Source organism: Rissa tridactyla, chromosome 8 (assembly GCF_028500815.1).
Source record: "Rissa tridactyla isolate bRisTri1 chromosome 8, bRisTri1.patW.cur.20221130, whole genome shotgun sequence".
Taxonomy (NCBI): domain Eukaryota; kingdom Metazoa; phylum Chordata; class Aves; order Charadriiformes; family Laridae; genus Rissa; species Rissa tridactyla.
In genome coordinates, this window is record NC_071473.1 from 10822116 (window position 1) to 10849574 (window position 27459).

At 37.2% G+C, this 27459-nt stretch overlaps 1 protein-coding gene across 3 annotated transcripts; it reads left to right on the forward strand.

The window, feature by feature from the left end:
• Positions 1-238: 238 nt before the first annotated feature.
• Positions 239-26362, forward strand: MARF1 (meiosis regulator and mRNA stability factor 1). Of its 3 annotated transcripts, XM_054211764.1 has the most exons (27): positions 239-371; positions 1707-1911; positions 3569-4231; positions 5243-5417; positions 6851-7077; positions 8006-8123; positions 8791-8963; positions 9518-9952; positions 10488-10657; positions 10755-10913; positions 11580-11769; positions 12499-12677; positions 13590-13670; positions 14029-14265; positions 15044-15163; positions 15512-15687; positions 15914-16134; positions 16833-16975; positions 18174-18307; positions 18829-19031; positions 19533-19760; positions 20557-20787; positions 20898-21110; positions 21880-21940; positions 22034-22174; positions 23198-23368; positions 23904-26362. In XM_054211764.1, exons 2-27 carry the CDS (start codon positions 1765-1767, stop codon positions 24134-24136), a joined length of 5229 nt encoding a protein of 1742 aa, XP_054067739.1. In that variant the 5' UTR covers positions 239-371; positions 1707-1764; the 3' UTR covers positions 24137-26362. The 3 variants fall into 3 exon arrangements, with proteins under 3 accessions (XP_054067739.1, XP_054067740.1, XP_054067741.1); XM_054211765.1 differs by lacking the exon at positions 22034-22174; XM_054211766.1 differs by lacking the exon at positions 239-371 and having other exon boundaries at positions 1787-1911; positions 3573-4231.
• The last annotated feature ends 1097 nt before the right edge of the window (positions 26363-27459 follow it).

The following is a 27459-nucleotide window of genomic DNA, read 5'->3' on the forward strand; positions in this document are numbered from 1 at the left end:
GTACCGCCCTCATCCCCTCAGGGCAGCCCCAGGCACCCTCCAGCTAGGCACAGGCACTCCTGCAGCCCCTTTAACCCCGGGTCGGGGTGTCGCCCGGCCCGGCCCCGCCCGCCCCGGCCCACACGCCGAGGAAAGCCCCGGCGCTGGGGAAGGTTCAAAAGCCACCGCTCCCCGCCGGGACTGGCCCGCTGCGTGCACAGGACGAGGAGGGAGGGGAACGTTACGACAGCTGTCTTTGCGGCAGCGGGCTGGTTTCCGGCGCTCAGTCTCGCTTGACGGCAGAAAGAGCGGAGAGGGAGGAGGGAGGACAACAAAGGGGTGTGAGGGGCCGCGGCGGCATGTGAGGGACGACGGCGCCGGGGGCGGCTCAGGTAAGGCGTGGCGGGCAGGGGCAGAGCAGCCCTAAGCCGGGCCCGCCGGCTTCTGATGGCCCGGGGCAGCTTCCACCGCCCTACGGCAGTGGGGAGGCCCTGGTGGAACGCCGCGGCCGGGCGGGGACGGGGCCCGCGCCCCTCGCGGGGAGCAGCCTGTCCCCCAGGCGGAGCGGCATAACGGTCTGGGCCCGGCGCCACCGGCGGGCGGGAGCGGCCATTTGCCCGGCAGCGCCTTGGGGCGCGCTGGGGCTCTTCGTCTGGGGCTGGGGGAGGGGGTTCTGGCCTCGCCGTCGCCCCCCAGCTGTGGGCCAGGCCGGGCTGGAAGCGCCCAGGGAGCTGCGAGCCGCAGAGGGCAAAGCGCGGACACACGTAGTTAACACAACTTTTAACGCTTTTTGTTCAGCTACCGCTTCAATTCCTAAACAACTTGGTGCCACCAGACACTTTTAAAAGCGGCATTCTCAAGAGTTGTAGAACTTGATTAACTTAACATTTTATACAACATAATTTTGGGGTACTAAGGGTTCATGTGAATAAACATTTTTGCTTTCAAAAAAAAAGTCAAATTTTTTTTGTGGTTAAAAATAACACTGGGGCAAATGTAATGCTACGGAATGTATTCTATGGTTATTGCGTTTAACATTAAATGCAAAAGAATTGAAGGAGTGTAGTCTAATGATGCAGTATGTAGCTGGAGGGCAGGAAGACTTCACTGCTAATCACAGTTTTTTTGTCACAATGTGGTTGGGTCTTAAACAACTTGTTTAGCTTTACAGAATGACAAAGAAGCAAAGTGATGTGGTGTGCTGTGGGGGCAGCTTGAGAATTATTAGAAGTATTTGTAAATAATTTTTGTAACTTAAAGCTCTGTTTAAATACTAAATGCTGTGTGTTTAACACAGGTATATATAGTTTTGTTAACCAATGGAAGAACAATGAATAGGCAGTTTACTTCTTTCAGCTGAGTTCAGTTGCACCTCTTTTGTATTTACTGATGAGCTGTTCTTAAAAACCTACCTACTGGATTCTCTTACCAGGAGAATGCCCTGAGAGTTTTGGGGAGTTATTTCATATCAGCAGCAATGCATTTCTGGTGCTCTCTAGCTAGTGCTAAGGACTTGTTTTCGTCAGACTACCTCACCTGTGCTGCAGGTTGTGAGAAATATTCCTGTACTAAACAGGAATAGTCAAGGTCATGTCCCATATGCATAATTAAATTTAACATAAATAATGCAGGTTCAGTGATCTAACAGTAGTGGAATTCATAGGACAGAGAAAAACCATGGTGGTCTTAGCTTAAAAGTTATTTAAAGCATTTTTTCTTTTTTGCAGGTGGGAAGAATGAAAGGAAGAGGGGATGAAAGAATGTTGAACCTTTTTGCTTGGTTGTATGATGGAAGAACACAGGACAGAGAACCTCTGCAATAGATCATTCAGATGGCTTCAGTGGCAAGAGAATGATGCTAAACCATGGCTCTGGAAGCTTTCTAATTGCTTTTCTGCTGCTGAAAAGTCTTTGCCTTGCAGTGCAGAAACGGTAATTCATTGCTTTACTAAAAGCATAGTTGATATCCTGGTACAGAGTGGTATAACTAACAGCAGTTATTGCTGACTAAAGGGGGTGAATGGGGAGAGGAGAATAAGGAGAGAGCAGTTACCATGGTGAGTACAAAATCTGCCTGGGAATTTAAGGTTTTTAGTTGTGTTCACAGTTCTCTCATCAGTGTTGGTGAAAGCAGGCAAGTTGCTTTGCTTGATAGGGCTTTACTCTCTGCAGGTCTGTTTGGAATAATACAACTGACTGCTTAAAAAGTATATAAGGCAGCTTCTTGGAAGCTCTATGAAGTTATTGCTGAAGAGTAGAGGATTAGTCTTCATGCTTCCAGATTTTTATCAGTTTGGAGGCAAATTCAGAATTTTCCAAATTATTATTATATACTAGTTAGAGCAATTGTGGATACTGTTCGTCATGAATGTCTAATTTTTCCTTGTTTCCATTTCTTTAAATGGTCCTGTTCTGTAACTGTATATGATTCTATATATTTAAGATGCAAAGTGCTCAGGGATAGAAGGAATAGTACAGCACAATGACTTGAGCAAGCCAGCTCCAGCTGTTAAGTAACACTCATTGAATCTGACTTTCAGTAAAAGACACGTGGGAAACATAAGTATGTATCTTGTTGTGTTGCTGTTCTTATATGTTAAGGGTTAGGAAGGGAGCTGCCATAAATTCTGGAATCTATCATGTAAACCAGTTCCAGACAGATTTTTGGCAGAGTGTATCTTCAGTTCGTAAGATGTCGCATCAGGTAGAGAGGAATGATTTTGAACTTGGGTAATCAATTTTTCATTACTGTATAGTAGGAAATGCATTAAATTCAATTTGGAAAGTAAAAGATTTTCTAAAGTACTGGCCTAAAGCTCTGGAGTAGTGTGTTGTGTGCAGGTTAGCTCTACTGACCTTGACTGTTCTGTTGCTTCTCGTAACCTTGCTTAGTTTTCACTGCTGCTGTTTTAAAAAACCCTGTATTTCTGTCTATGCCTTTATGTCTGTACATCTTGATATCTTGAATCAGAGTAGGCAAAAAGCACTTATATAGTTGTGAAAACTTAGTCTGCTCTGTCCTCTGTTAGTTTACCTGCTTGATATAATTTCTAATTTTTAAAGTCTTAGTATTTTAATGCATTACTTCTAAAACTTAAATACAATTTTAAAGTCTTTATTCAAAATAAAAGGTGATTACTTGTGTACCTCCAAACTGTGGGACTTTTTTACTTCATATTGCATCCATCTATGTTTGCTCTTAAAAGAAGTAAATCTTCTTTTTTTTTGCTTTTCACTTGCAGAATATCTCTCAACCTTAGCCTAACAGTTTTCTGCTTTTCAATTTCTGTTTTACAGACCCATTGCTATTTGGTTTATAGCTTTTTGGTTTTGTTGCTTCCAAAGTCCACTGATACCAATGTATCTCAGGCTGGCACACAACTGGAATGTTTCTTTTAATATTTTACATGTTCAGACAGTGAAGTAATAGTAATCATAAAGATAACACTTTTCAAAATTTCTATCAATTTCTATCAATCTATTTCAAAATATCTATCAAAATTGTAACAGCCTAATAATGTGCTTGTTTATACTAGAAAATTGTTGGTTCATTTATGTATCTGAATGTAACTGAGCTTTCATTTTCCAGAAAGATTACATGGAGAACAAGAAAGCTGCTGCAGAATTGAAGGATGCTTCATCTCCTCATAATGCTGGCTCTAAACTGTTCCCAGCAGTACCGCTTCCTGATGTTCACCCTCTTCAGCAACAGCAAATACAGCTTTCACCTGGCCCGAAAGTAAGCTGCTGTGCTCATGGCTCTGACTCTTCTTGTACTCCACAAATGCATGGTGGTGGTGGTAACTTGATTCACTCTGGCACAATATTAGACTCAAAAAGCACTGGGACGATTACTTGTCAAGTAGGGTCAGGATTTGCTTATCAGTCTGCATCTTCACTGAAGAACCCTTCATCTAGAAGCAATTTGGCAGGCATTGCGAGTGAGTTCCCTGGCATGTGCGTAGAAAACAGTGTATCTTCCTGTCAACATCTGCCCTGTTGTGGAAAACTCCATTTCCAGTCCTGTCATGGTAATGTGCACAAACTGCATCAGTTTCCAGCCCTTCAGAGCTGCACATCTTCTGGCTATTTTCCTTGTTCTGAATTCACAAGTGGGGCTGCAGGCCATTTGGATGAGCATATTGCACAGTCGGAGCTAACATCGCGTGTGTGCGCCAACCCTTTGCACCTAAACATGGCACCTTCAGTTTGTTTAAAGGGCTCTCACTACTGCAGTGACTGCTTAAGCAAGGTTTGTATGCATCACACTTCTCATTCATTAAGCTTGGTATATGGTTAATGTTGAAATAATGTTACTTGGGCAAAACATCAGCTTCCATGGGTTGCAGCTTGCATCCTCCTAGTTGGTGATATACCGGATATCCTTTTTGGAGATGATCTCTCTTCTGAGGTAACACTCAGTTTGGTAGGAAGACAAGAGAGGCTATCACATCGTTTAGCTTACAGGGGATCTGTAATGTACTCAAGCAGAATTTTGACTGGATTTGAAAGACACTTCTCTTCTTGACAGCTCCAATTAAAATGTTCTGTAGAAGTGACTCTGAGAAAAGGCTAACAACAGTTAACATGTATCCTTGAGCAGCTGATCAGTAAAGATACATTTCTAAGTCAGATGAAATGCCTGATGCTATGAGGATATTCTAGTTTTGGTTTGGTTTGCTAGGTCTTAGTTCAACCTTCCCAAACTTGTAGTTTATACTTCAATGCCAATACTTTAGAACTGATTAAAACAGTGCTTGAATTTTAATAGGAAATTCAAGTGAAATAATATACTCAACTTCACAAGATGTGTTACTTAAACTTCCAAACTTGAGTGTCCAATGTAAAAGTGAAATGTCTTCATTTCAATAAACTAGATGGTTGTAATTCCAAAGATACTGAATTCCATGCTGTTTTTGGGAGGAGGGAGGTGATTCAACCTCCTACTCTTAATTGTGTTGATTTCACATGCTAGGTCTGTTTTTTTGCAACATGTATCAGTATTTCTTAAAGATGGCATGTCTTGATATGCAGAGTTCAGCAGAATCTTCCCTTGTGTTTGGAAATTGAGAGCTAAGTATGCTAGGAAAGACTACAGGACAGAAGCTTCCTTCGTGCAGTAATACTGTTGTTAATTAACTTTGCAAAGTATGTCTGAACTTATACTTATTACAGAAGGGAAACTGAGTGTTTTTAGTGTGGAATAGTATGTGCTAATAATGTATAATAAATGAACATGTGTTTTGAAAAATTGTCCCAACAGCCAACCAGAAACAGCCTAGTTGATGCTGCTAAAATTTGGCCAAATATTCCTCCTCCAAGTGCACAGACTGCACCTGTTCCTATCCCAATATGTAATGGCTGTGGAACCAAAGGAACAGGAAATGAGAAGAGTTTGCTACTGGCGAGCAGCCTTGGCAAATCACCGCAGAAATATGGTAAACCACATTTGTTTGAAACTTGCACTTAGTGGATATTGTCCTTAAATACTGTTGCACGTGAAGGGTTCTCTTAAATTGGTGACTTCTGTAAAATCATAGAAGACTAAGCAGTTAAATGGCTTGAAAAGTCATAACTTGGATTTACCTGTTTTGACTACCTAGTCAACTTATTGTTTTGTTTGCATAGAGTTTTGATTTTTCTACTATTATATTTTTTACCATTTTAAGAACTAGAAAAAGAAGTTCGAAGGACTTGGGAACTATTTTGTTCTGGTGGTGTATGAAGAGATTATCTTCAGCCAGACCTTGAAAAGCATCTTGTTAGTTTAGTGTCTATTGTCACTTCATACACAGTAAAGATGTAATGTTTATAATTAGAATATAGTTTTTTTCAGTGTTCTTGAGAGGAAAATACTGTGTGAAATAGTTACGTGGTCTTTCTACAGTGTTAGTACTACTTCAATTATGAGATCATAGTTAGTATGAAAGTTATAAAAGTAAAAAAAAAAAATCGTGGAAGAATAAGAAATTGGATGGTTTTACTGTCTCTTTAAGATTACACCTGTTTTTAAGATCCAGCACCCTGTTAAGTGTCCTTACAAAATGCAATTCCAGTGAAACCAGTAGAAGAGTAACTAGTAAACAGATACCCAAACAAACATATTTGTCAGTGGTGTTTAATTTTATATTCTCAGCTAATTTTAATTCTTAGCTTGTTTTTGACCTGTGAGGATTCTGTGTCATTCCTTAAGTTTCTTTTCAAGTTGTTTTGTGGGGATGGAATATATAATGTTGATGCAAAATTAAATAGATATTCAGTGCTGAAACGATGGGAACTTTATTTGTGCTTCTTAGTCTGTAATAGCAAAAACTCTTAACCTTGTTCTCCTGAACTGTAGGATGCCTTTGTGTTTGTTCCATACTACCCTAATTTCTTATAATCACAGTCACTATATTGGTAATCTCATATGGTTTTATTTAAATTCTTTATTTAATGCACACTGTAAATGTGAACAGCTTTCATGTTTCACTTCTGTTACTGATATAGCACCTGCTGAGTTTAGTTTGACAGTGACACAACTTGAGACAGTTTTAATGGCACATGCCACCTCAGCATTTGATAGTTGTTTTTTTAAAAAATGTTACTTGTTTGAGAGTTTAAAACTGAAGTTGTCTTGCATCTTTATCATAACTTAACAGTGATGAATTTTCTGTTTAAGACTGATCTGAGGTATTAAGTTTCTCCCTTAAAGAGAAACTTTGAAAACACCTGATTTAAGATTCCTTAAGAAAATAAAACTGAACTTGCACTCCCAGGCATGTTGTTGTCTAAAACATAGAGCTTCTCATATGCAAAGTTTACATTATTTTAAGTTTAACATTTTTAGTATTTGGAGATTAAAATGAGCTGTGTTGTTAAACCTCTACAGGGTCTCCGGAAGTTGCAATAGCAGGCCAAGTGCTGGAAAACTTGCCCCCCATTGGAGTCTTCTGGGATATTGAAAACTGTTCAGTTCCCACTGGCCGTTCAGCTATAGCAGTTGTACAGAGGATTCGGGAAAAGTTTTTTAAAGGTCACAGAGAGGCAGAATTCATCTGTGTGTGTGACATTAGTAAAGAAAATAAAGAAGTTATTCAGGAGCTAAACAACTGCCAGGTATCAAAACAGCATCTACTTGGTGTTGTTGCTTGAATTTGTGTACTCAGCATGTGCTAATAGTGATTCCTGTTTACCTAAAGCTTTGTGTTAGCTTCTGTGGTTTTAAGTGCATGAGCTTATAATTAGTTTATGGGTGGGGGTCTTTAATGCTGAACTTTCCTGGTGTGATACTTTTAAAAACTGAAACTGCATTCTGTTATATGTAAATTACTGATTTATCTTTAGTTTTAGTGTTCACAGAGGATTTTGGTTTCATCCAGTAATAAGCAGTGGTGACATTTTCAAATCTGTGACTAAATAATTGACCTAAAAGATCTGATTCTGTGAACTCAACTTTATTTTTGTTAGCGAATACTGTGCTGATTAGTGACTACACATGTAAATTAGTGGTATTGATTGGGGCACCTTTAATGCTACTTATTTTTTCCATCAATACCTTTTGTTTCTTGGTATTTCTTTTACTTTTTGTGCAGGTTTCTAAGTCAGAAATTCCCTTCCCACCCCCTAAATTGCAGATATGATAACAGGTTGACAGTTTATCTGCTTATGTGAGGTAAAATAAAATGATAGTGAGTACTTGCTATGTTTGTCACCCCTCCATTTCAAATGAGGGTTTATGGAATGTTTTTAAGGTAGCAGCATATATTCTTAGAGAATGCAAAGCATGTAAATTGTGATCTTTAACACAGCAGAATAGCAGAAGTCATCCCTAAGACTTTGTTGAACAGCTAGGGTTGAAGTTCGTTGCTCATTAGAACAGTTTGGGATTCATACATGTTGTATTTAATGCATGTGTGTATTAATTTATCTAAATAAAAGGTGCATGTGAAAGCTTGTATTTATGTTAATTTCTTAAAAAATTAAATTTAAGCAACATAGTTCAAATTCAAGCTTTTCTCTAGAGCGTATATTTGTATTTCCACAGGTGACTGTTGCACACATCAATGCTACAGCAAAGAATGCTGCTGATGACAAACTCAGACAGAGTCTTAGGAGATTTGCTGATACACATGCTGCACCTGCCACTGTGGTTCTTGTGTCAAGTAAGTGTTTGTGGTATCTATAGTACAAAATTCAGTTCCTCTCTTCAGTCATACTTTTGCATATGACGCTATTCTGCTATCCAAGGGTTGCATTTAGAATTGGCTTTAACTGAATTTCTCAAGAATTCCTAATGATGTCAGTGGCAAGAAGGGAAAAGTAGGCACTGTAAGATGAGAACTTGGCTTAGTTAAATCAGCATTGGAATCCGATGTCTTCTTGAGTGTCAGTAGGTAGACAGCTTCAACAGGAAGCTAATAAAGTAAAACTCATTGAGTCTTCCTTATAGTAATCTTTCAGAATGTTTTGAGCAAAATGTATTTGATTTGTTGTTTATTCTTGTAGCAGCTTCCTATACAGTTAAACATGCAAGCCACTCAACTATTTAATTGGTGTGTTGCCTTGGGTTTCTCTCGAAGCTAAACAGATGTTTGTACAGAAGTATACAGTACCAGTCAAATGCTGATAAATAGCTAGAAGCTGCTATTAAAAGGAAGCCCTTGTCTATGAGATTGAACATGATTTAAATCATGTCTATTGAGAAGCCTTGTAGCTGTTTGTGCTCTTTTATTGGAAATTCAGTGATAAATAGAACTTGTCAAGTGAGGCCTGTGTGGAGGTTTTTTAGCCTTTTCATGTGTTTTCCTGTCCATTGTAACTTTTTTCCAGCGGATGTAAACTTTGCTTTGGAACTCAGTGACCTGAGACATCGACATGGTTTTCGGATCATTTTGGTACATAAGAACCAAGCTTCAGAAGCACTTTTACATCATGCTCATGAGCTTATTTGTTTTGAAGAATTTATTTCAGACTTGCCACCAAGGTTACCGCTGAAAATGCCAGTAAGGATTTTAATTCTTAATGCAATAGATATTTCAGTGTTAACCTCTTTTTTTTTTTCTAATTTAGGAGAGCAGGCTGAAATTATGTGTGTGTGTTTTATGGTGAGACATGGTGATGTCATGATGATGTTCTGTCTGATGCATATTTGACCATTGCTTGTATTTCAGTTACTACCATGTGAATGTGTGCTTTGAACAGCACTCAGACCTTTTCTTTGAAATAACTTCCTGAACTATGTGTTCACATGCATGTGTAGAATATGTAGAATTCTTGGGTTGCAAACAGTGATGCTTTCTTAGCTTGAGAAGCAATTAGGTATTGATCCATTGGTCACGGCGTCTGTAGTCTCTTCTAACTTTAAATTATATTGGACATGGAAGTTTGAGGATCTGCCTTGGTATGGGAGTCTTCCAAATCAAATGCTGCAAAAAGAAGGCCAGGGGGTGGGTGCAGGGGGAGAGCATGTGTCACCAGAAGCGATGTAAAAATACTGGTTTTGAACAAGAGCGTATTCTGACATAATAAAACTTAAAATCTTACTCCATTTAAACAGGCATGCCATACACTATTATACGTTTATAATCTGCCAACAAACAGAGACAGCAAAAGTGTCAGCAATAGACTCAGGCGTTTGTCAGACAACTGTGGAGGGAAAGTGCTGAGCATTTCTGGAAGCAGTGCAATTCTCCGTTTTTTAAATCAAGAAAGTGCTGAACGGGCTCGGAAGCGAATGGAAAATGAAGACGTTTTTGGTAACAGGATTGTAGTGTCTTTTACTCCCAAAAACAAAGAACTTAATGAAACAAAAAGCTCCAGCTTTGTGGGAACTGAAAAGGTGAAGTCTCCCAAGAAAATTAACAAGAACACAAAGCTGTGCCTCCTCAACAAAGACTCAAGTGATCAGTCTTGTGGTACCAAAGGCTCTGCTGGGAGAGGATTCCCAATTCATGGATCTATCATCAAACCCACAAATGTTAAAAGTTTACAGGTACTGTTGTTCTACCTTGTTTAGTATTCTTGCTTTTCTTCATGTTCTGGGAATTGTGTGTTACAGCTTTAACTTGTTAATTGTATTTAGTGAAAAACTATAATGTATAGTGACATTCCTGAATGAGAGCTGTATTCATCTGCTTGGAAAGTAGACACTGAATTTGAGGGTTGGATTTTTTTGCCCCTCCCTGCTGCCTTTTTTCTTGATTTGGAAATACTCCCAGTACTTATTGAGTCTTGAATCCAAGGCCAGTTTTGAGTTTTGTACTGGCGTTGAGTATAATATCTAGAGTCATCAGCTTCTGCTAGTTTTAAGGAAAACTAGGGTAGACCTACAGTGTAGCAAAAACATTTCAACTAATTGGGACAGAAAATAGTAAACTGTCAGAAAATCAAATATTCCTGGTTATGAAGCACCAATGAGAATGCTATTAAAGAAAAATTTGTCAGTTATGTAGGTTTCCATAACAAGGAAAGCCTCTGGCAAGGAACGTCTAGTGCTTTTATGCTGACCTTTCTTCTGTTTCCTACAGGAGCTGTGCCGCCTTGAATCAAAGACCATCAATAGAAATATTGAAAACCAGCAAGAACATTTAAAAGAACAAATTCCTTCTCCTCAGAGTAACTCTAATGCAGCAATTCCTGTGTCTTTGGCAATGAAAAAAACTGGAATGGGAGAAGCATCCTGTAAAAGTAGTCAGAAGTATGTTTGAAAATAGACATCAATGTTAGCCACATATTTTAAATGTGAATTCTGCAACATAATGTGTTTTCTTTTTCTTATATATATTTGTAAATAGAAAAGAGACCTCTGCTTCCAGGAGTGTTACCAATTCCCCTGTAGATAAAGATAAAGATGAAACTGTATTTCAGGTCAGCTATCCCTCTGCTTTCAGTAAGTTGACGGCCTCAAGACAACTCAGTCCTTTACTCATGTCTCAGAGTTGCTGGTCATCTCGGTAAGTGTCTGTGGATTATTTGGGAGGTGAAATGATACGCTAATTATGAACAGCTGTGTATGGAATTGTGTATGCTAAGCACATTGCTTTAATATAGTGATCTGTGTGGAGGCAAAAGGAAACTGTGGTGGTGCTGCATAACAGCTAACAGAGGGTGGATGTAAATTTAAGATGAAGTAAACTCTTTTTCAGAAACTTATTGAACTTTGTTTCCTGCAAACTTTAAAGCTTCTGAAAAAACTTCAGAGGTATTACAGACATGATACTCCTCTTTTCAGTGCCTTGGATGTTCCCAGTAGAAATTTATCCAGGCCTATTAAATTCTCCGACTTAAATATGTGGCCTTTCCCAATTATTAAAATCATGTGAATGAGCTTGGCCTTTTCAATGTGTTAAGATAGTAAAAGACTTGGTGTCAAATATATTATTAAATTGGGTGATGTTGAAACATAACGCAAATTATTTCCTCTTTTCTCATAGGAAGTACTTTTCTTATTATGATGTTTTGTTTGTGGTGAAATTTGTTTTGTCTGCATGCATGTACTAGGAAAATACCTTCAAAGTCCTTTATTTACATGTGATGTGTGTCTTTTTGATTAATTGAGATGTATGTATCAGAATTGTGCAATAGCTACTTCAGCTCATAAATGTTTTTCTTTTACCCAGGAGTATGTCTCCAAACCTCTCAAATAGATCATCTCCACTCACATTTAATGTAGTAAATCATACCAGCAGTACAGACTGCCCTGATCCTTTTGCAAATGGTGCAGACATTCAGATCAGCAATATAGATTACAGATTGTCCAGAAAAGAGTTGCAGCAAAACTTACATGAAATTTTCTCAAGACATGGCAAGGTAAATACTAAAATACCTTTATTTAATCTTATTTTTTAAATAATTCCTGTTTATATATTTATGGACATGTTTGTGTTCTAGCTTTAAGCAAGTAGGAATAGAAAGCTATCCAAACATGGACTTTTAAACTTTGTTGAAAGGAAGTATTGTGTTTTTTCCCGTAGAAAGACCAGATCATCACTTGCACTAGGTTCTTAATTTGCATGTGGTCTTCACAGATCTGGTATTCTGAAGTTTTGTATATGAAATTCTTAGTAAGTGGCTCATTAGTCATACAGCTAAAGCCTAAGTCCTTCCATGCATGACCTTTTTAAACTGTAAAGCTGAATTCCTAATGTTATCTTAAACATCACAGTAAAAACTGAGTTTATTTTGAACAAGAAGTGATCAAAAATAGACGAGTGTGAATCAGTAAGAAACAACTATGAAAGGAGAGGTCGTTTCTGTAGCAGTCTTATTTCTGTCTGATCTGTAGGTGACATTCTTCTGGCATAGTCTTCTGCATGGGAAGATGATGCTTGTGTTAAAGGAGTATCATGGTCTTGCCTTGGCCAAGGCTCATTGCACTCAGTTCTTGTTTGCGTTGTCCTGTTGGCCATGGTTTATCATACTTGGTTCCCTTTTGTGTTGTATGCAGCTCTTGGCCAAAGCAAGACTGTGCTACTCTGTGTTGGCTTGCCTTGGGTTAATATTTTGTGATAAATGTATAAGATGTTTTCTTCCTTTCAGGTAAAAAGTGTAGAGCTCAGCCCTCATACAGACTACCAGTTGAAGGCTACAATTCAGATGGAAAATCTGCAAGAAGCAATCAGTGCTGTTAACAATCTTCACAGATACAAAATTGGCAGTAAAAGGATCCAGGTCTCGTTAGCAACAGGAGCTGCAAATAAATCACTCTCTCTCCTAAGGTAGTAAGCACTTTGGCACTTAATTGTTATGGCATGTATTTAGTAGCTGAAAAATGACTTAAAATATCAACCAAAGGAATGATAGGGATATAAAGTGAAATCTGTCTTATGACCTGATGAATATGTTAAATACAACAGTTTTCACTTAAGATTTTTACATTGCTTATATTAAGTTGCATCTGAAGAGACTAGATCTGTTTGATAGTTTCACCACTACTCTCTTATACTGATAAACCTCAACAACTTAGTTTGTGCAGCTGAGTTAAGATTACACTTGGCATCTTTATTTCTTCTTTTCTCCAAGAAAGCACACATGAATTCTCTCTTTAAGGATGGGATACCCAGTTTAAATGTTGTTGGTATTTCTTTGATCTCAGTTTTCTACATGGAGGATGATAGAACTAAAGTGCTGGTGCTAGTGAGAACTCAAGTATTTTCTGTTTCATTTTTTCCTGTAGTGAAAGAAATCATTAGGAAAAAGGTTGTCTTAATTTTTTCACAGAAAGCTACGGTGAAAATAGCTTGGACTATAGGGTATGCTACAGTTATGTACTACTTTACAACTTTATTTCATTCTTGCATTTTAGTTTATCCCTGCTCAAAATTCTTAATAAAAAGATCAGGCTGGTGACCTCTAATACTACAGTTTTACTGTTGCATTTTATAGATGCTCAAAATCTTGCTACCACCCATGAATGATGCGGTTCCTTCAGAGCTATTACCTAGATGAGTTAGCAGTAATGTTACTGCTTGTACTCCCTGATCTGAAGCGTCAACTTTTGTAATGCTGGGATGGAAGGGAATGCAATTTTATAGTTCAGAAACTGCATCTCACCAATTTGGGCTGGAGACTACCTATTTCTAATACTAACAGGTTAATTTTGTGCTAATGTTACAAAACTTCTTTTATAGCTCAGAAACTATGTCCATTCTGCAAGATGCACCAGCTTGTTGTCTGCCTGTGTTCAAATTCACAGAAATCTATGAAAAAAAGTAAGTTTGCAGTTGTTTGGTTTTTTTCCTTGACTACTTCTAAAAAGAATCTCATCTTGGGTGGTTGCTTACAGTGAATTATAGAAAGTAACAGAATGGAGTGTTTTGGGTTTTTCATTGTAACATGTTGCAGTATATTATCTATCCAGAGGCAATGACTCTAATAATGGCTTTTCTTAGAGGGTTATACTTCCAGTATTTTACTACAGTTTTTTATATTGGCATGAATAGATTAGTTACCTTAATAGTATGCAAGAATAGTTTCTCACATATTCCTGTTTATTAAAAGAAAAATGCAGGTTACTGCATTCTCTAGCTGTGTATATAATGTGTATTATTTCACTTTTTTCCTTTTTAGATTTGGGCATAAGTTAATTGTATCAGACTTGTATAAACTAACGGATACTGTGGCAATCCGTGACCAAGGAAGTGGGAGGCTGGTGTGCCTTCTATCCAGCAGCCAAGCCCGGCAGAGTCCTTTAGGATCTTCACAGTCACATGATGGCTCATCAGCAAACTGTAGTCCTATAATATTTGAAGAGTTGGAATATCATGAGCCTGTTTGTAAGCAGCATTGCCTGAATAAAGACTTTATGTAAGCTCTGTATAAACTACTACAAAATCTTACAAAATATTTAAATAGGTATATTCAAGTTGAGGTATATATGTTCATATAGTGTGCTCCAGTCACTGTTTATATGTTTACAAGAATAAGTCAGGCAGAAAATAATGAAAGGGCAAGGTGAATTTTCTAGGCAGTTCTCATGGATCAGACTGTTTGGATAAGATTATTTTATTCTAGCACAATTGCCAAGATTGAATACCCCTTAAGCAGAAGCTGAAAGGGTACTCTACCTTCCTCTCGTTATATAGGAAAGTTATACATACTAGAGATTTCTATTAGCTTGAATTTTATTACATAATTGTAGCTGGAAATGATCATTCTTTATCCTCCAGCTACATTTAGTAAGTGATTCATACTGGGTTGAAGATTTCCTGAAGCATCTATTAAGTTTTTTGTTTTATTCAACAGCAGCCAGGTTGTGCTACTAGAGCAGTTAATAGGTGTTCACTGTTAACTGCCTGGTATGTGGTGCTAAAATTTAATTTAAAAATTTTAATGTAATGATGATAAAAATATGGGCTGCTAAATGTCTCTTGTCTTCTAGAAATTTGCTGTAGCTGTTTGGATTTTTGTGAAAAAGAAAAAATGGAAGTTGATTGTGGTTGTATGTAGTTGTATTGTCAGCTGGTAGCAGTATATCGTATGCATATAGTGTAATGTTTACTATGGGTGTGATGTGAGCACAGGCATGCTATGCTAAAGCTATATGTAGAATGAGCATATAAACTTCAATCTTTTGTTTTTACAGTGAGCATGAGTTTGATCCAGATTCTTATAGAATTCCTTTTGTGATTTTGTCTCTGAAGACATTTGCTCCGCAAGTTCATAGTCTTCTACAGACACATGAGGGTACTGTGCCTTTACTAAGGTAAGGTATTTTAATTTCAGCTTTTAGTATATGGGCTGATAGGTTAAATACTTAAAACTTCATTGGTGGGTCTTGTAATGCTCTGAAACTACCTGTTGCATAAAAAAACTCCAGTTCTTGGTGGTATCCTTTAGAGCAAATAAGTGCCTTATGAAATTACTACTTTGATCTCTTACTGAGGAAAAAAGACACTTACTTTACATACGCTTTTTATGAGGACTTCTGTAATGTGTTAGTAAGCTGTTGAAGCCTGTTGGTCAGGAAGTGTCTCAAAATGAGGATTTTTTTAGGACAATTGTTATAGCTGTATTTTAGTTTTTAATGGAAGCTTTTTTTTTCCTTCCAAAGTTTTCCTGATTGTTACATGTCAGAATTCAATGATCTTGAAATAGTGCCAGAAGGCCAGGGCGGTGTTGCTTTAGAACATCTAATTACCTGTGTTCCTGGAGTTAACATTGCCACTGCCCAAAATGGTATTAAAGTTATTAAATGGATACATAACAAACCACCACCTCCTACTACAGGTAAATATTTCTATTTAAAATCTTTTCTCTGACCTAATCTTTCTGGTAAAGAATTAAGGGTAGCGTAAAGTAAATATCTTGTATCAATGTTAAACTTTTTGTGAAGTTTTTAGCCTGAATGTTCCTTCTCTTTTTTTCCTGTGCTCTAGCCTGTGCTGAATAATGTGCAGTGTTCAGTGGAAGAATATTAGTGAAAGGTTCAGTAATATTATTTGATTTTTTTTAGATCCTTGGCTTCTACGTTCTAAGAGCCCTGTAGGTAATCCACAACTTATTCAGTTCAGTAGAGAAGTGATAGATCTACTTAAAAGCCAACCGTCCTGCATCATACCTGTCAGTAAATTCATCCCAACGTACCATCATCACTTTGCAAAACAATGCCGTGTGTCTGACTACGGGTATTCCAAATTAATGGAGCTCCTGGAAGCAGTGCCTCATGTACTGCAGGTGAGTTATATGGCACTGGTCCTTTTAATGTGGAGAATTGTTCTTCTATCTTCAACTATTATATAATAGATGCTATATCCACCTTGAAAGAGATGGTTAACTGAACGTTGGAGTGTAATTGTTGTCTTTTTTGAGATGTTTCTGTTTTGTTTTTATTGTCCCCACCCTTCCTAAACAACTTCTGTGGGAATTAGCTCTTTATTCTTATTTAATCTAAGCCTCTGGGGTAAAGTTTGAAGCTTTTTTTTAGCCCGTGGCTAGTGCTTGGGTAAAAAGTTTTGTGCTGTTTGTCATAAGAACGAAGCAAATGCTGAGTGCTGTGAAGTTAGGCTGTGATGTGTAGCTTGTGACTGGAAGGATTTCCCGGTGAAATAAGTTGTGTGGTTATGTTACCAAAAAAAAGAAACACTGTGGTCACATCAGCTTGCTACTTTGAACACCAGTTTTTCCTAGAATTTGAAAATAACCAATACAAATGTGCAACAGTTGCAATAGCACTCATGGAGTAAACATTTAATTTCTTGATGACATACCCCATAATACAGAAAGCATATGGGCCCATGAGGCTGCCTTTCCAAATGCTGTCTCTATTATATCCTTCATTTCTAGCCTACCTGTACTAGAACTGACTTCTAAATATCTTGTAAAAGAATTTATAGGATGCTAGATATGAGTGATCATGTAGAATTTTCTTTCAGATTCTTGGTATGGGTTCCAAACGCTTGTTAACTCTAACGCACAGAGCTCAAGTGAAGCGCTTTACTCAAGACTTACTGAAGCTTCTCAAATCCCAGGCCAGTAAGCAAGTTATTGTGAGAGAATTCTTACAGGCTTATCACTGGTAAGTTATCTTTAATGAATGAAGAACAGCTGTGCAGGGCATGTCTGTCAACAGTGGTTTTAAAACCTAGTGGAGGAGAAGTCAGTGCTTTAAATCTTAGTACAAAACTGTGGCAACTATATTGCCTCTGCATTGTCATGTGGAAGTTCAAACTTCTAATGAAAACAAAAATTAAAAGTTCTCTGGCAGACTTTACTGCTTCCTTTAGCACTAGGTTCATTTAACTTTATTGGAGTTTGAAATGGTTTATTGTCTTTCATTAATTCTCTTTGAAGCCATGACTGCAAGGTTGGATTTAAGCAAGCAGGTCATGGCACATTAACATGAACAATAAAGGGAAACTTTAGTGTTAGGCTTTCTTTGCAGGGAAATACAAAATAAATAGACTGATTGTCAATAGATACTCTTACAACTTTAACTGGATCTAGCAATAGTGCAAAACTGAGGAGTAATGCCTGTCTTGCTATGCCAGGAAGAACATTCTGTTCTAGCATGGTAAAAAGGTAGGGGTGTGGGTTCTTTGCAGAACAAAATATGGTGCTTTCCTTAGTATGAAGATAAAGTAGTACTTACTGTGCGTTGAGGAAACCATAGCATCTTAGTGCTACATGTGGTCTATCTTTGCGTGTGTGCTACTGTGCTGCATGTGCCAACAGTTCCTTTTTGGGTGTGCGCCCTTCTACTTATATTTCCACTATTGGCAAAAATTACATCATTGGCCGTTTCTATATCTACTAAATGTGCATTGTGGTCATGTCTGGCCACTTATTGGATAAGAATATATGTGAAGCGTTCCTGCTTCTGAGAGGTTTCCTGTCGGGGAGGCAGGGGGAGTAAAATACCTTATGATATATTACATAGTATTGTGAACCTTGATATGGCGTTTTCCAGGGTACGGTCTTTGCCTTCTGTTGAGACCTAATCTTGTTTAAAAAGAGCATATTTCTGTAACTATTAAGCAAATACAGACTGAAAGTATAGCCATATGAAGCTGTATAATATTATATTTTCTCATTTTTCTAGTTAGTGTGGACAGATAACTTGAATTAAGAATAGCTTTCCCCTTTGTTTCACATGCTAGTATTTTTGCCCACATAAAAATGATGCTTTTTTAGGATTTGAGGCTTATTCTCTCAACTTACACATTTCTGTTGCCTATACAGCATACTAGTATAATGCAATTTCCCAAAACTTTCAGGTGTTTCTCTAAGGACTGGGATGTTACTGAGTATGGAGTCTGTGAACTGGCTGACATTATTTCAGAAATTCCAGATACCACCATCTGTTTGTCACAGCAAGACAATGAAATGGTAATTTGTATTCCCAAAAGAGGTATGTTTATGTACACTTTTACTGTTGCCAATGAAATTATTCTTTGACTGTTTTAAAACTGCACTAACTAGAGTATATAGGAATGACTTGGATATTTTGATAACTATGTTTCTGCCTTCATAACTAAGCAATGAACTTCTATCAAATGAAGAATTTGTCATTCTAGGCACTTTTATAATGGAACATAGCAAAGCAGGTGGCAAACCAAAATAATGTTACCATTTCTACATATAGTTAAACTTTCTGTGGAATTATTAGTGTGTAGTTTCCACACAGCAAAAATGCAAACATATTTATCTGTTTAATATTTTCTAAGGTGCTGATCACCTGAATAGTTTTGACTTTAAACATGTAAGCTTAGTAAAAGTCTTCAGTGGTAGAAGAAGGAAAATAGTGACTTGGTGTGGTATATGATTAAGTGATATGGTGATTGAAAATCAATCACCATATTTTCTTATTATATTCTGTTGCATTTTACAAGTGTGCTGGTACATAGCTCTTGCTTTGTTTTTTAATTTTAGAACGTACACAAGAAGAAATTGAAAGAACCAAACAATTTTCTAAAGAGGTAGTAGACTTATTGCGCCACCAACCCCATTTTCGAATGCCCTTCAATAGATTTATTCCTTCTTATCATCACCACTTTGGTCGTCAGTGCAAACTTGCTTACTATGGTTTTACAAAACTACTTGAACTTTTTGAAGCCATACCGGATGTCTTACTTGTAAGTTCTAAATTCCTAAACTGTACTAAAGCATTTTTCTGAGATCTGTGCAACTGTTTCAGCAGGGGTTATGTTTCTCACTAACTTTAGTGTGAGTTATAAACTGTGCATCTGAATGTTAGACAGCTGTGTTTAAGAAAGTCTTTGATATATCTAATTTGGTAAAATTGCCCAAGGCTTTTAGCATATTCAAGTTAACTTTGTTAACAAATTCAAGTTTTCTAAATGGAATTGTTTACAAAATTCAGTGCATCAAAATTAGAGCTAAGTTTCATTAAAGTTGTGTTAAAATTGCTTTAAAAAAGGTTAATAACTACTTAATTGCCTATTTTGTTGTATTTAAGAAATTAGATAGTCTTGCTTGCTATATAGATACCTTTTGAGATAGCTGAGCCCTGCTACGTAGCAATGCTTGCAAGCACTCAATTTTAGTTGCAGATTACACTTTTTTCATCCAGACCAGGTAAATCACTGTAACAAAGTGTAACTTCTGTTTTGTAGGTATTGGAATGTGGGGAGGAGAAAATTCTCACGCTCACAGAGGTGGAACAAGTCAAAGCAGTTGCTGCCCAGTTTGTTAAACTGCTGCGGTCTCAGAAGGACAACTGCCTTATGATGGCTGATTTACTGACGGAGTACAGTAAAACATTTGGATACACACTGCGTCTTCATGACTATGATGTTAGCTCAGTTCCAGCTTTGATGCAAAAACTTTGCCACGTTGTAAAGGTAGTCCTTTATCTTCGTAGTTTATCCCTCTAAAAGATATGTAATGTTGTGTTAAGGAATTTCCTGTCTCAAATTACAGGTCTCAGTGTGCTTAATATTGTACTCTAAAGACAATATTCCATTAAGTTGGGAGGGGAGCAGAATTCAAAAGGGATTTTAAATGTAGCTTCTACATTCCTATGGTGTTTGCTTTGTTCTTTTGTAACTTTTCAACTTTCTCGGAAAACTCATGCTTGTTTAGCAAATAAGTAAAAGATTGTATTATAGTACTTCAACAATACACATTGTTTTTTTTCCTACCTGACTTTTGTGTAAAAGTCATAATTTCCTGGTAACTGTAGTAGTTATCAGTCTCCTAATGTTTTATATTCCTCATTTTTTTTTTGATCTATGGTTTGAGGCTTTGACTCTGAATGTAAAGACATAGATGATCTTATATGTCATCAGAAAAAAAAGGTTTACATCTATGTGGATGTGGGCGTACTGGTTTAGTTGCTCCAGTTCTGTTAATGTAGCAGCTGGTGTTCAGGCTGGAGCTGAGTCAGGTACAGCTGTCTTGGAACAAAGAGTAAAATCATGTCTACTATTGTGGACAGAAACTGCTACACAGCTTTTGTAAATTCAAGTAAATTTTTCCATGTAAAGCTCTTATCTGCTGTGCTTTTGGCTAGGGGCATGTTGGATGTTGGTATGTGATATTAGATACAGCTGTGCTCAAACAAAACAGAGCTACACAACTTACTTATAAATTAATTTCTTCCCTGTCCCTAACTTTATTCCCAACTCACTTTTCTAGGTTGTTGAAACAGAGTCTGGCAAGCAAATTCAGCTGATAAATAGAAAATCTCTGCGGACTCTGACTGCCCAATTGCTGGTCTTGTTAATGTCCTGGGATGGAACATCCTTTCTCTCTGTTGAACAGCTTAAACAGCATTATGAAACTACCCATAGTACTTCACTTAATCCTTGTGAATATGGATTTATGACCTTAACTGAACTCCTGAAGAGTCTGCCTTACTTGGTTGAGGTATCCGTGCTCTTTTTCCTTTCTGCTGTGTTTCTTCCTTTGGGAAGACACAGTGACTAGAGAGTATGCAAGTATACACTCTGATTCTGTATCTTTTCTTTTTCTAACAGGTTTTTACCAATGGTGGAGCAGAAGAATATGTGAAGCTTACAAATCTGTATATGTTTGCAAAGAATGTAAGGTCCTTACTTCACACCTACCATTATCAGCAGATTTTTCTTCATGAGTTCCCAGTAGCATATAGCAAATACACAGGAGAAGTGCTGCAACCTAAAGTATATGGATGCAATAATTTAGAAGAGCTTTTGGGAGCAATTCCACAGGTGTGAAAAACTGTTTTGCATAATTACATTGAAATTTCTGCATGGATTAAAAATAGTAACACAGTGGTTTCTGTTAATTGGTATGAATTACTAGAATAATTACCTAATCCAAGGAGGCTTATACTAGTAGTATTTTTAATAGCTTCTGAGAAATCTGTACTGTGTAATAAGAAAATGAAAATGTGTTTACATGTTTTGGTCAAATTTTGCTTAACTGTTCCTGGTGAGGCCGCAAACATCCTTGGTATCTTTATCAAGTGAGATAATTGATTTCTGTCTCAAAGGAATGAATGACTGTACAGTACTGAAACTTCACTTTGAACGGGGTAGGTTATTGATTTTTAGGAGTGAAGAACAGTGGGACCTTGTCAGAAATGCTACATAGTGGAATTTTGCTGTGGTGGCATCTTGTCATCCACATGTCCTCAGTGCTCTAGGATAATGTGTGACCCAGTTTATGACTGTAAGCTTTCTGTTAAGTAAATTAATCTTCCTGGAGAGTGACAAAATGGAATTTTGCAACTCCATGTTTTAACACAGTTTTGTTAATATATAGCTAATACATTTTCTAGCACTGTAGTTTGCCTTTGGCATCAATTATTTTGAGATAAAGCTTTTACTTAGGTAGTGTAGTACAAATTAGCAACATTTAGTTTACTTTTAGAAATAATGTCAGTGTAAGGCTAGATGAAAGGCAGCAAGGAAGCTGTTTTAGGCTTTGTGCTTAGTATGTGATGATGTTTAATTCTGCTTTTTTTTTCCTCTATAGGTGGTCTGGATTAAAGGACATGGCCATAAGAGAATTGTGGTACTAAAGAATGATATGAAAAGTAAGCCATTTCAATTTTGAGCAGTATCTTAGCTTCCTTTTTCTTTAAGAGGTGACTTGAGTAAATGAACCAAATGAACTTGCCTTTTTGTAGCTCGTTTTAGCTCACCTAGTTTTCCCCCTGCTGATTATGTGGATGATCATGGAAGTCAACTTGCTGACAATAATGGACATATTATGGAGACCCCAGGATCCACTTCATCAATGGAACTAAGTCTAGGAACACCTAGCAATGGTAATGCAAAATTGATTTATATAATAAATGTGTTATCTTAGGGGAGTAATCAAAGCAGCATGGGGAAAGCTGTGTGAGTTAGTCAACATGAACTTCCGTAGAAACGCTTTATGGCTTTGAAAGCTGTTGAACTTCTCCCCAAGTACATAGTTAGTCATGTGTCCTCTTGGCAAGGGCATCTCCTGTCCTCAACTGTCAGTATATATATACATATATAGCTGCTAGAGTACTGTTTCCCATGGATTTTAGTGGAAACTTAAATATAAAGCTAATGAGAAAAGATGGTCAGTAGCAGTTTCTGCTAAGAGTGTCCCCTGTATTCTGATGAGAATATAGTGTTCTTTTGTGGTGTTTTTATGTTGATTTTGTGTTGTTACTTATTTGCAAATAATAGTGGCAGCCCTGTTAGTATAAGTCTGTCTCCAAATAAAAACATCTGGGAAATGGTTTGTATCTTGCTGTGGTCTCCAGTTCTTTGACTACCTGCAGGTTGGAGAACTTGTGGAATAGTTCTGAGTTATTTACAAAGTCTAGGCTTGTCCCTTTTAATAAGGGCAAGTCACTTCATTTTGAAACTTTCAGCTTAATTTTTACATGTAAATGTGTTAGATCGTGGTACCTAAGTAGTTGATAGGATATTGGCACATCTGCAGGGATATTGTCTGCCCTTCTGTGTTGAAGACTTGTTCCTGTAGAACTTGTTTTCTCAGCTCTTATTTTATTACTCAGGTTTGTCAAATACCAGATTTTACTATAAGGCTGTGTAAGTATAAGGCAAGCAGAAGGTTTAACACACTACCGCTTTGTCTGCTGTATTGTACTTAGCTAGCCAGCAAAGTAACTCTTGAATGAATGCGAGGTTACTTAGCATTAATTAAATTAGTTTGATATTAGTATTTCAAATACAGCATAGCTCTCAAACGCTCAGAATTGCATCTGAAGACTTTACATTTACCAGCTCTGAAATAGTGACACCTTCACAGTTTACAGATACTTTGAAAGATGTTCCCTTTATTTTTGTAGCTTCTAACCAAACTGAGCAAGAACTTCTTTGCCTCACGAACACATCTCCTGTTGACCTCCTGTGTGAGCCGGTTCCTTCCTGCCTCCCATCCCCACAGCTGAGACCTGATCCGGTGGTTCTTGAGTCTGCAGACCTCATTCAGTTTGAGGAACGCCCTGCACCTCTCTCTGGTAAGAGCTTGCTTGTCTAAGTTGTATTACTTATGGGTGATGACTCGTACAACTTGGAAAATAAAGCATCAAATAAATGGTTGATTATATAAAGTTCCATTTAAATACATATGTATATGTTGCACAGTGGGATGTGTTAGAAATGCAGCTGGCTTCCATCAGAAACTCTTGAGTACTGACTGCAAGTATGCTGCTGTAGTTGTCTGGGGTGAATTTTATGGGGACCTTATCCACCTTTAAAATTGCATTTTGCCAACTTATAGCAACCTTTTCACCACAGTAATTTTATAGTGCTTTTCTGAGCACTGAGAGACTTGATGTGTGAGAACTAAATTAAACCTTCTAAATAGTACATGATGCAGACAAAGCCAGGAACAAACATCACAACAGCTGCAGAGGTGAGCATTGATGCATCCTCTGGCTTCAAATCAGCCTGACAAGTTATTTTAAATATTTTATTGCCTATTACTAGAGAAATATTCTTTATTTTTCAAGAACAGAGCATCAATAAATTCAGTTGTCTTATTTATTTTAGAGATAATGATTTTAACAGAAGAAGAAAAACAAAGAATTGTTACCACAGCTCAAGAAAAATTGACCTCTGGTTCTGTGGTATCTAATGCCACGGAGAATGCTTCGGTGCCTCCCTGTCAGTCCTCTGAAACCCAAATAAACAAGGAAGCAATGGACAGCCCAGCCAAAAAGCAACACAAAAACAAGGTGAAATTGGCAGCAAACTTTTCACTTGCACCTGTAACCAAGCTTTAACTTTTTCCTTTTAGTGTGAAAGACAAATAGCTATGGACTCTGCACAAAGAAAAGCTATTTGCTAGCCCTTATGTATTTTAATGAAAGGCCTAGAAGAATTAATTTGTATTTAATGTGTTCTGTGAAGATTTTGTTCCTTTTACACTGAACACAGCTGTTAGCAGAGCAGATATTTTCTATTATTTTGAAAAAAGTCTGGCATTCGTTAAATTATTCTTAAATTTTACAGTTTTTCATAAATGTGTGTTCAGTAAAAGCAAAACATTAATTCAACTAAAATGGAACAGATTTTATTTTCTCTAAGCCTTGTTGGTGGTGTAATCATACATGTAGCATATTGTATTCTATAGGCTGTTGCTTACTGGTATTGTTTCAGACAGTATTAATAAAATGCATGATCTGTCTTTCAAAAGCCTGATGAGAAATTTTAACTTGCTGACCTGAAATGACAAGAGTAAGAGAGTTGATTGTACTCCAGAGGAGAAATTTGTCTCTGACCTTTCAGATGACTTGTAACTGCACTGGATATTCTTTTGTCTAAAGATGTCTGTAGAAGATTATGTGGATTTTTTGTAAAACTTGTTTTAAATGTTTTCTGTAGTTTTCAGTTCCATTTAGGAGCTTTCTAGGACACTGATGCTTTAAGCTTCCCTTTTATATTTAGTTCCAGTCTGGCATGGATTTGGTTAAGGAAAAGACTGTCTTGGTGTTGTGAGTTTAAGATACAGACACACCCATTTTACTGTGTCTAGAAATGAAGTTAGAAAGATTCTGATATTTCTGAAATATGCATTTAATGCATAAGTTACAGATAATTGAGTAGGTCTTATTAAAGTGTTTTGTGATGGAAGGTATGGATGCTATTTCCACCTGTAAGGGAAGTTCTAACTACATGTGGAAATGCTAAGGTTGTTCTGCTTAACCTTGTTTTCTATTTTTAAGCATGTTCAGTAAATGGGAAGCTTATTCTTTGTTGTGCTGTCTTTTAGCTCTGTCTGTTTTTATTCTAAAACTTACTCCTAGTGTTGGAAGCTTTTTTTCAGTTTGTGGTATCTTGTGTTGGCTTTTGAAAGGGCCGGCTTTGGAAGAGAGGTTAAGTCAGTGGATGACCTTAACTCTAGTTAGCAGAAATGTCCAGTGGATGAGACGTTATACCCATTCTGGGTAACCATGGCATTTACAATGGGTTGTATTTGCCAGGCAGCGAACAAAATGCTTGTAGTATTGAAAGAACCTATACTAGAAGTTTTCCACTGGCCAACTGAATATTTTTAGGTGCGTTCTATTGTAATATACAAGAGATGGAACACAGGCTCTCATTTCTCAGCCAGCAACAGGAAATGTCACTGAATAATGGCTATAGACAGAATTTTACTAGTCAGATTTTGTTATAAAATCTTTTAAACTTAGGCAAGTATTACCAGTAGTGAACTTATAGCCATTGTGAATGCAGAGAAACACTTGGAAGTTTTTCTGAGCATTATGGCACAGTATTTTGAGTCCTTGGTAAACCTCTACAGACATATTGCCATAGAAAGAGAAATTTAGAAGTAAGCTTTCTGGGAATGCTTTTAATGAGTTAAATGCAAGAACATCTGCTTTCACCTTAAGTTTGATAAAGTTAACACTGATCAGTCTAGATCTTTGTTCCAGAAGAACATGCATTGGAGAAAAGACCAACCTGAAACGATATTTTCATGAGATGCAGCTACAAGTCATCTGGAGTACTAAAGAAAAACAGGTTTTTGCATCAGAGGAAAACATGGTATTTGTCAAAGTGAGTGTGGTGGTGATGCTGCTTACGGAGGTCAGCATATCCCTTCTGGATTCGTGTGTGATTCTGATGAAATTGCTGTTTGAAAGTAATAGAATAATACTTTTGAGAAGTTGTGTTCATAGTGTAACAAAATAGCTAATTGAATTGCAATATATTTTTTTATCCAAAGGGTTAAATGAATGATGTGACTTACAGATTTAAAAGCATTACAACCATGAAATTCTTTAATTTAACAATTAAATGTACTACTTCAGATTCATGTCTGTTTAAAAAAAAATGTCACTGAAGCCCTCAATTTATGCACTATCTTTTTCTTGGAATGGGAGGGAGAAGAAAAAATTCTTTTCTTAGCTGTCTACTTTGTTTGGACACTTTCTTTTGTGGCTCAAGTGCTGTTTTGTGTGTTGGGACCAAACAGTTGTGTCAATAAAATTTTCAAGCAAGCATAACTCTTGTTCTTGTCTGAAGCTCTGAAAAAAACTGTCCTAGAATCCTTAACTTTCTGTGTCACATTAAGTTTAATTATCCACACAGAGCAGAGCGCTAAAATTTGGGATTTAGTGAAGACAAAAGAAACTCTGTAAATCCACAGCTTGCTATTCTGGAGAATCAGGGTTTTCCCAATTTTTGCAATTGAGCTGTTAACAGATGTACTCAGTATCTCTTACTGTTCTTCATACAACATAATGTTTAGGGTTTATTTTAGAAGGAAACTGTACTACTTATCAGACTAAAGGGAAAAATAGAGAAAGGAGTGTAAATGCAACAGGTGGAAGTAAGGCGTTCCTCCAGAGTTTTAATCGCACTTTGAAATGTTAAAATTAATGTGAATAATGTCATATGGAGTGTTACTGTGCAATAAAGTTAACAAGTCACTTTTGAGTTATAATAGCCTTGTTTTCCAGCTTGTTGAAGATAGTAATTATCCAGGACCTACAATTCTGGCAAGCAAGTTACTTTGCAGCTTCACTAGAGTACTTTGAACTTTACTCAAGAATCTAACAAAATAATTAAAAAAAAAAATCTGCAACTAAATTGGACCATTCTGTCATCTCACAGCATTATGGACAAAAGTAAAGAGCTGGATGAGCTGCTCCTGACTCTTTTTTTTTTTTTGTGGTCTTATATATTCTCACTTAATGGAACTGTTAGTGGAACAGTCTGCTAGAGTAAATGTCAGGCCTGCTGCAGGTAAGTGTTCCCTTGATTTTGCTGAGTATTTGCTTGTTCAGTAAACAATTTTGAAGTAACTACCTAAACTTATTTAGCAGGAAACTTCCCATAAATAGTGTAATACATACCACTTTGTAGAAGGAGGGGCAGGCAATTTATAAAGACCTTCTATAGCATCTTACACCACTAGATTCTACACCACAAACTGTAGAATCACCACTGAAACTTTCTTCTTTCGGTAGTTGTGAATGTTTTAAGTATGCACAAGTAAAATCCCTCATATTACCTGGTATGTGATTACCTTCAAAAGGTGGGTTTGATTTTGGTTGTTCTTTTGTTATGCTGTGAAGATTCCCACTTCTTTCATTCTTGT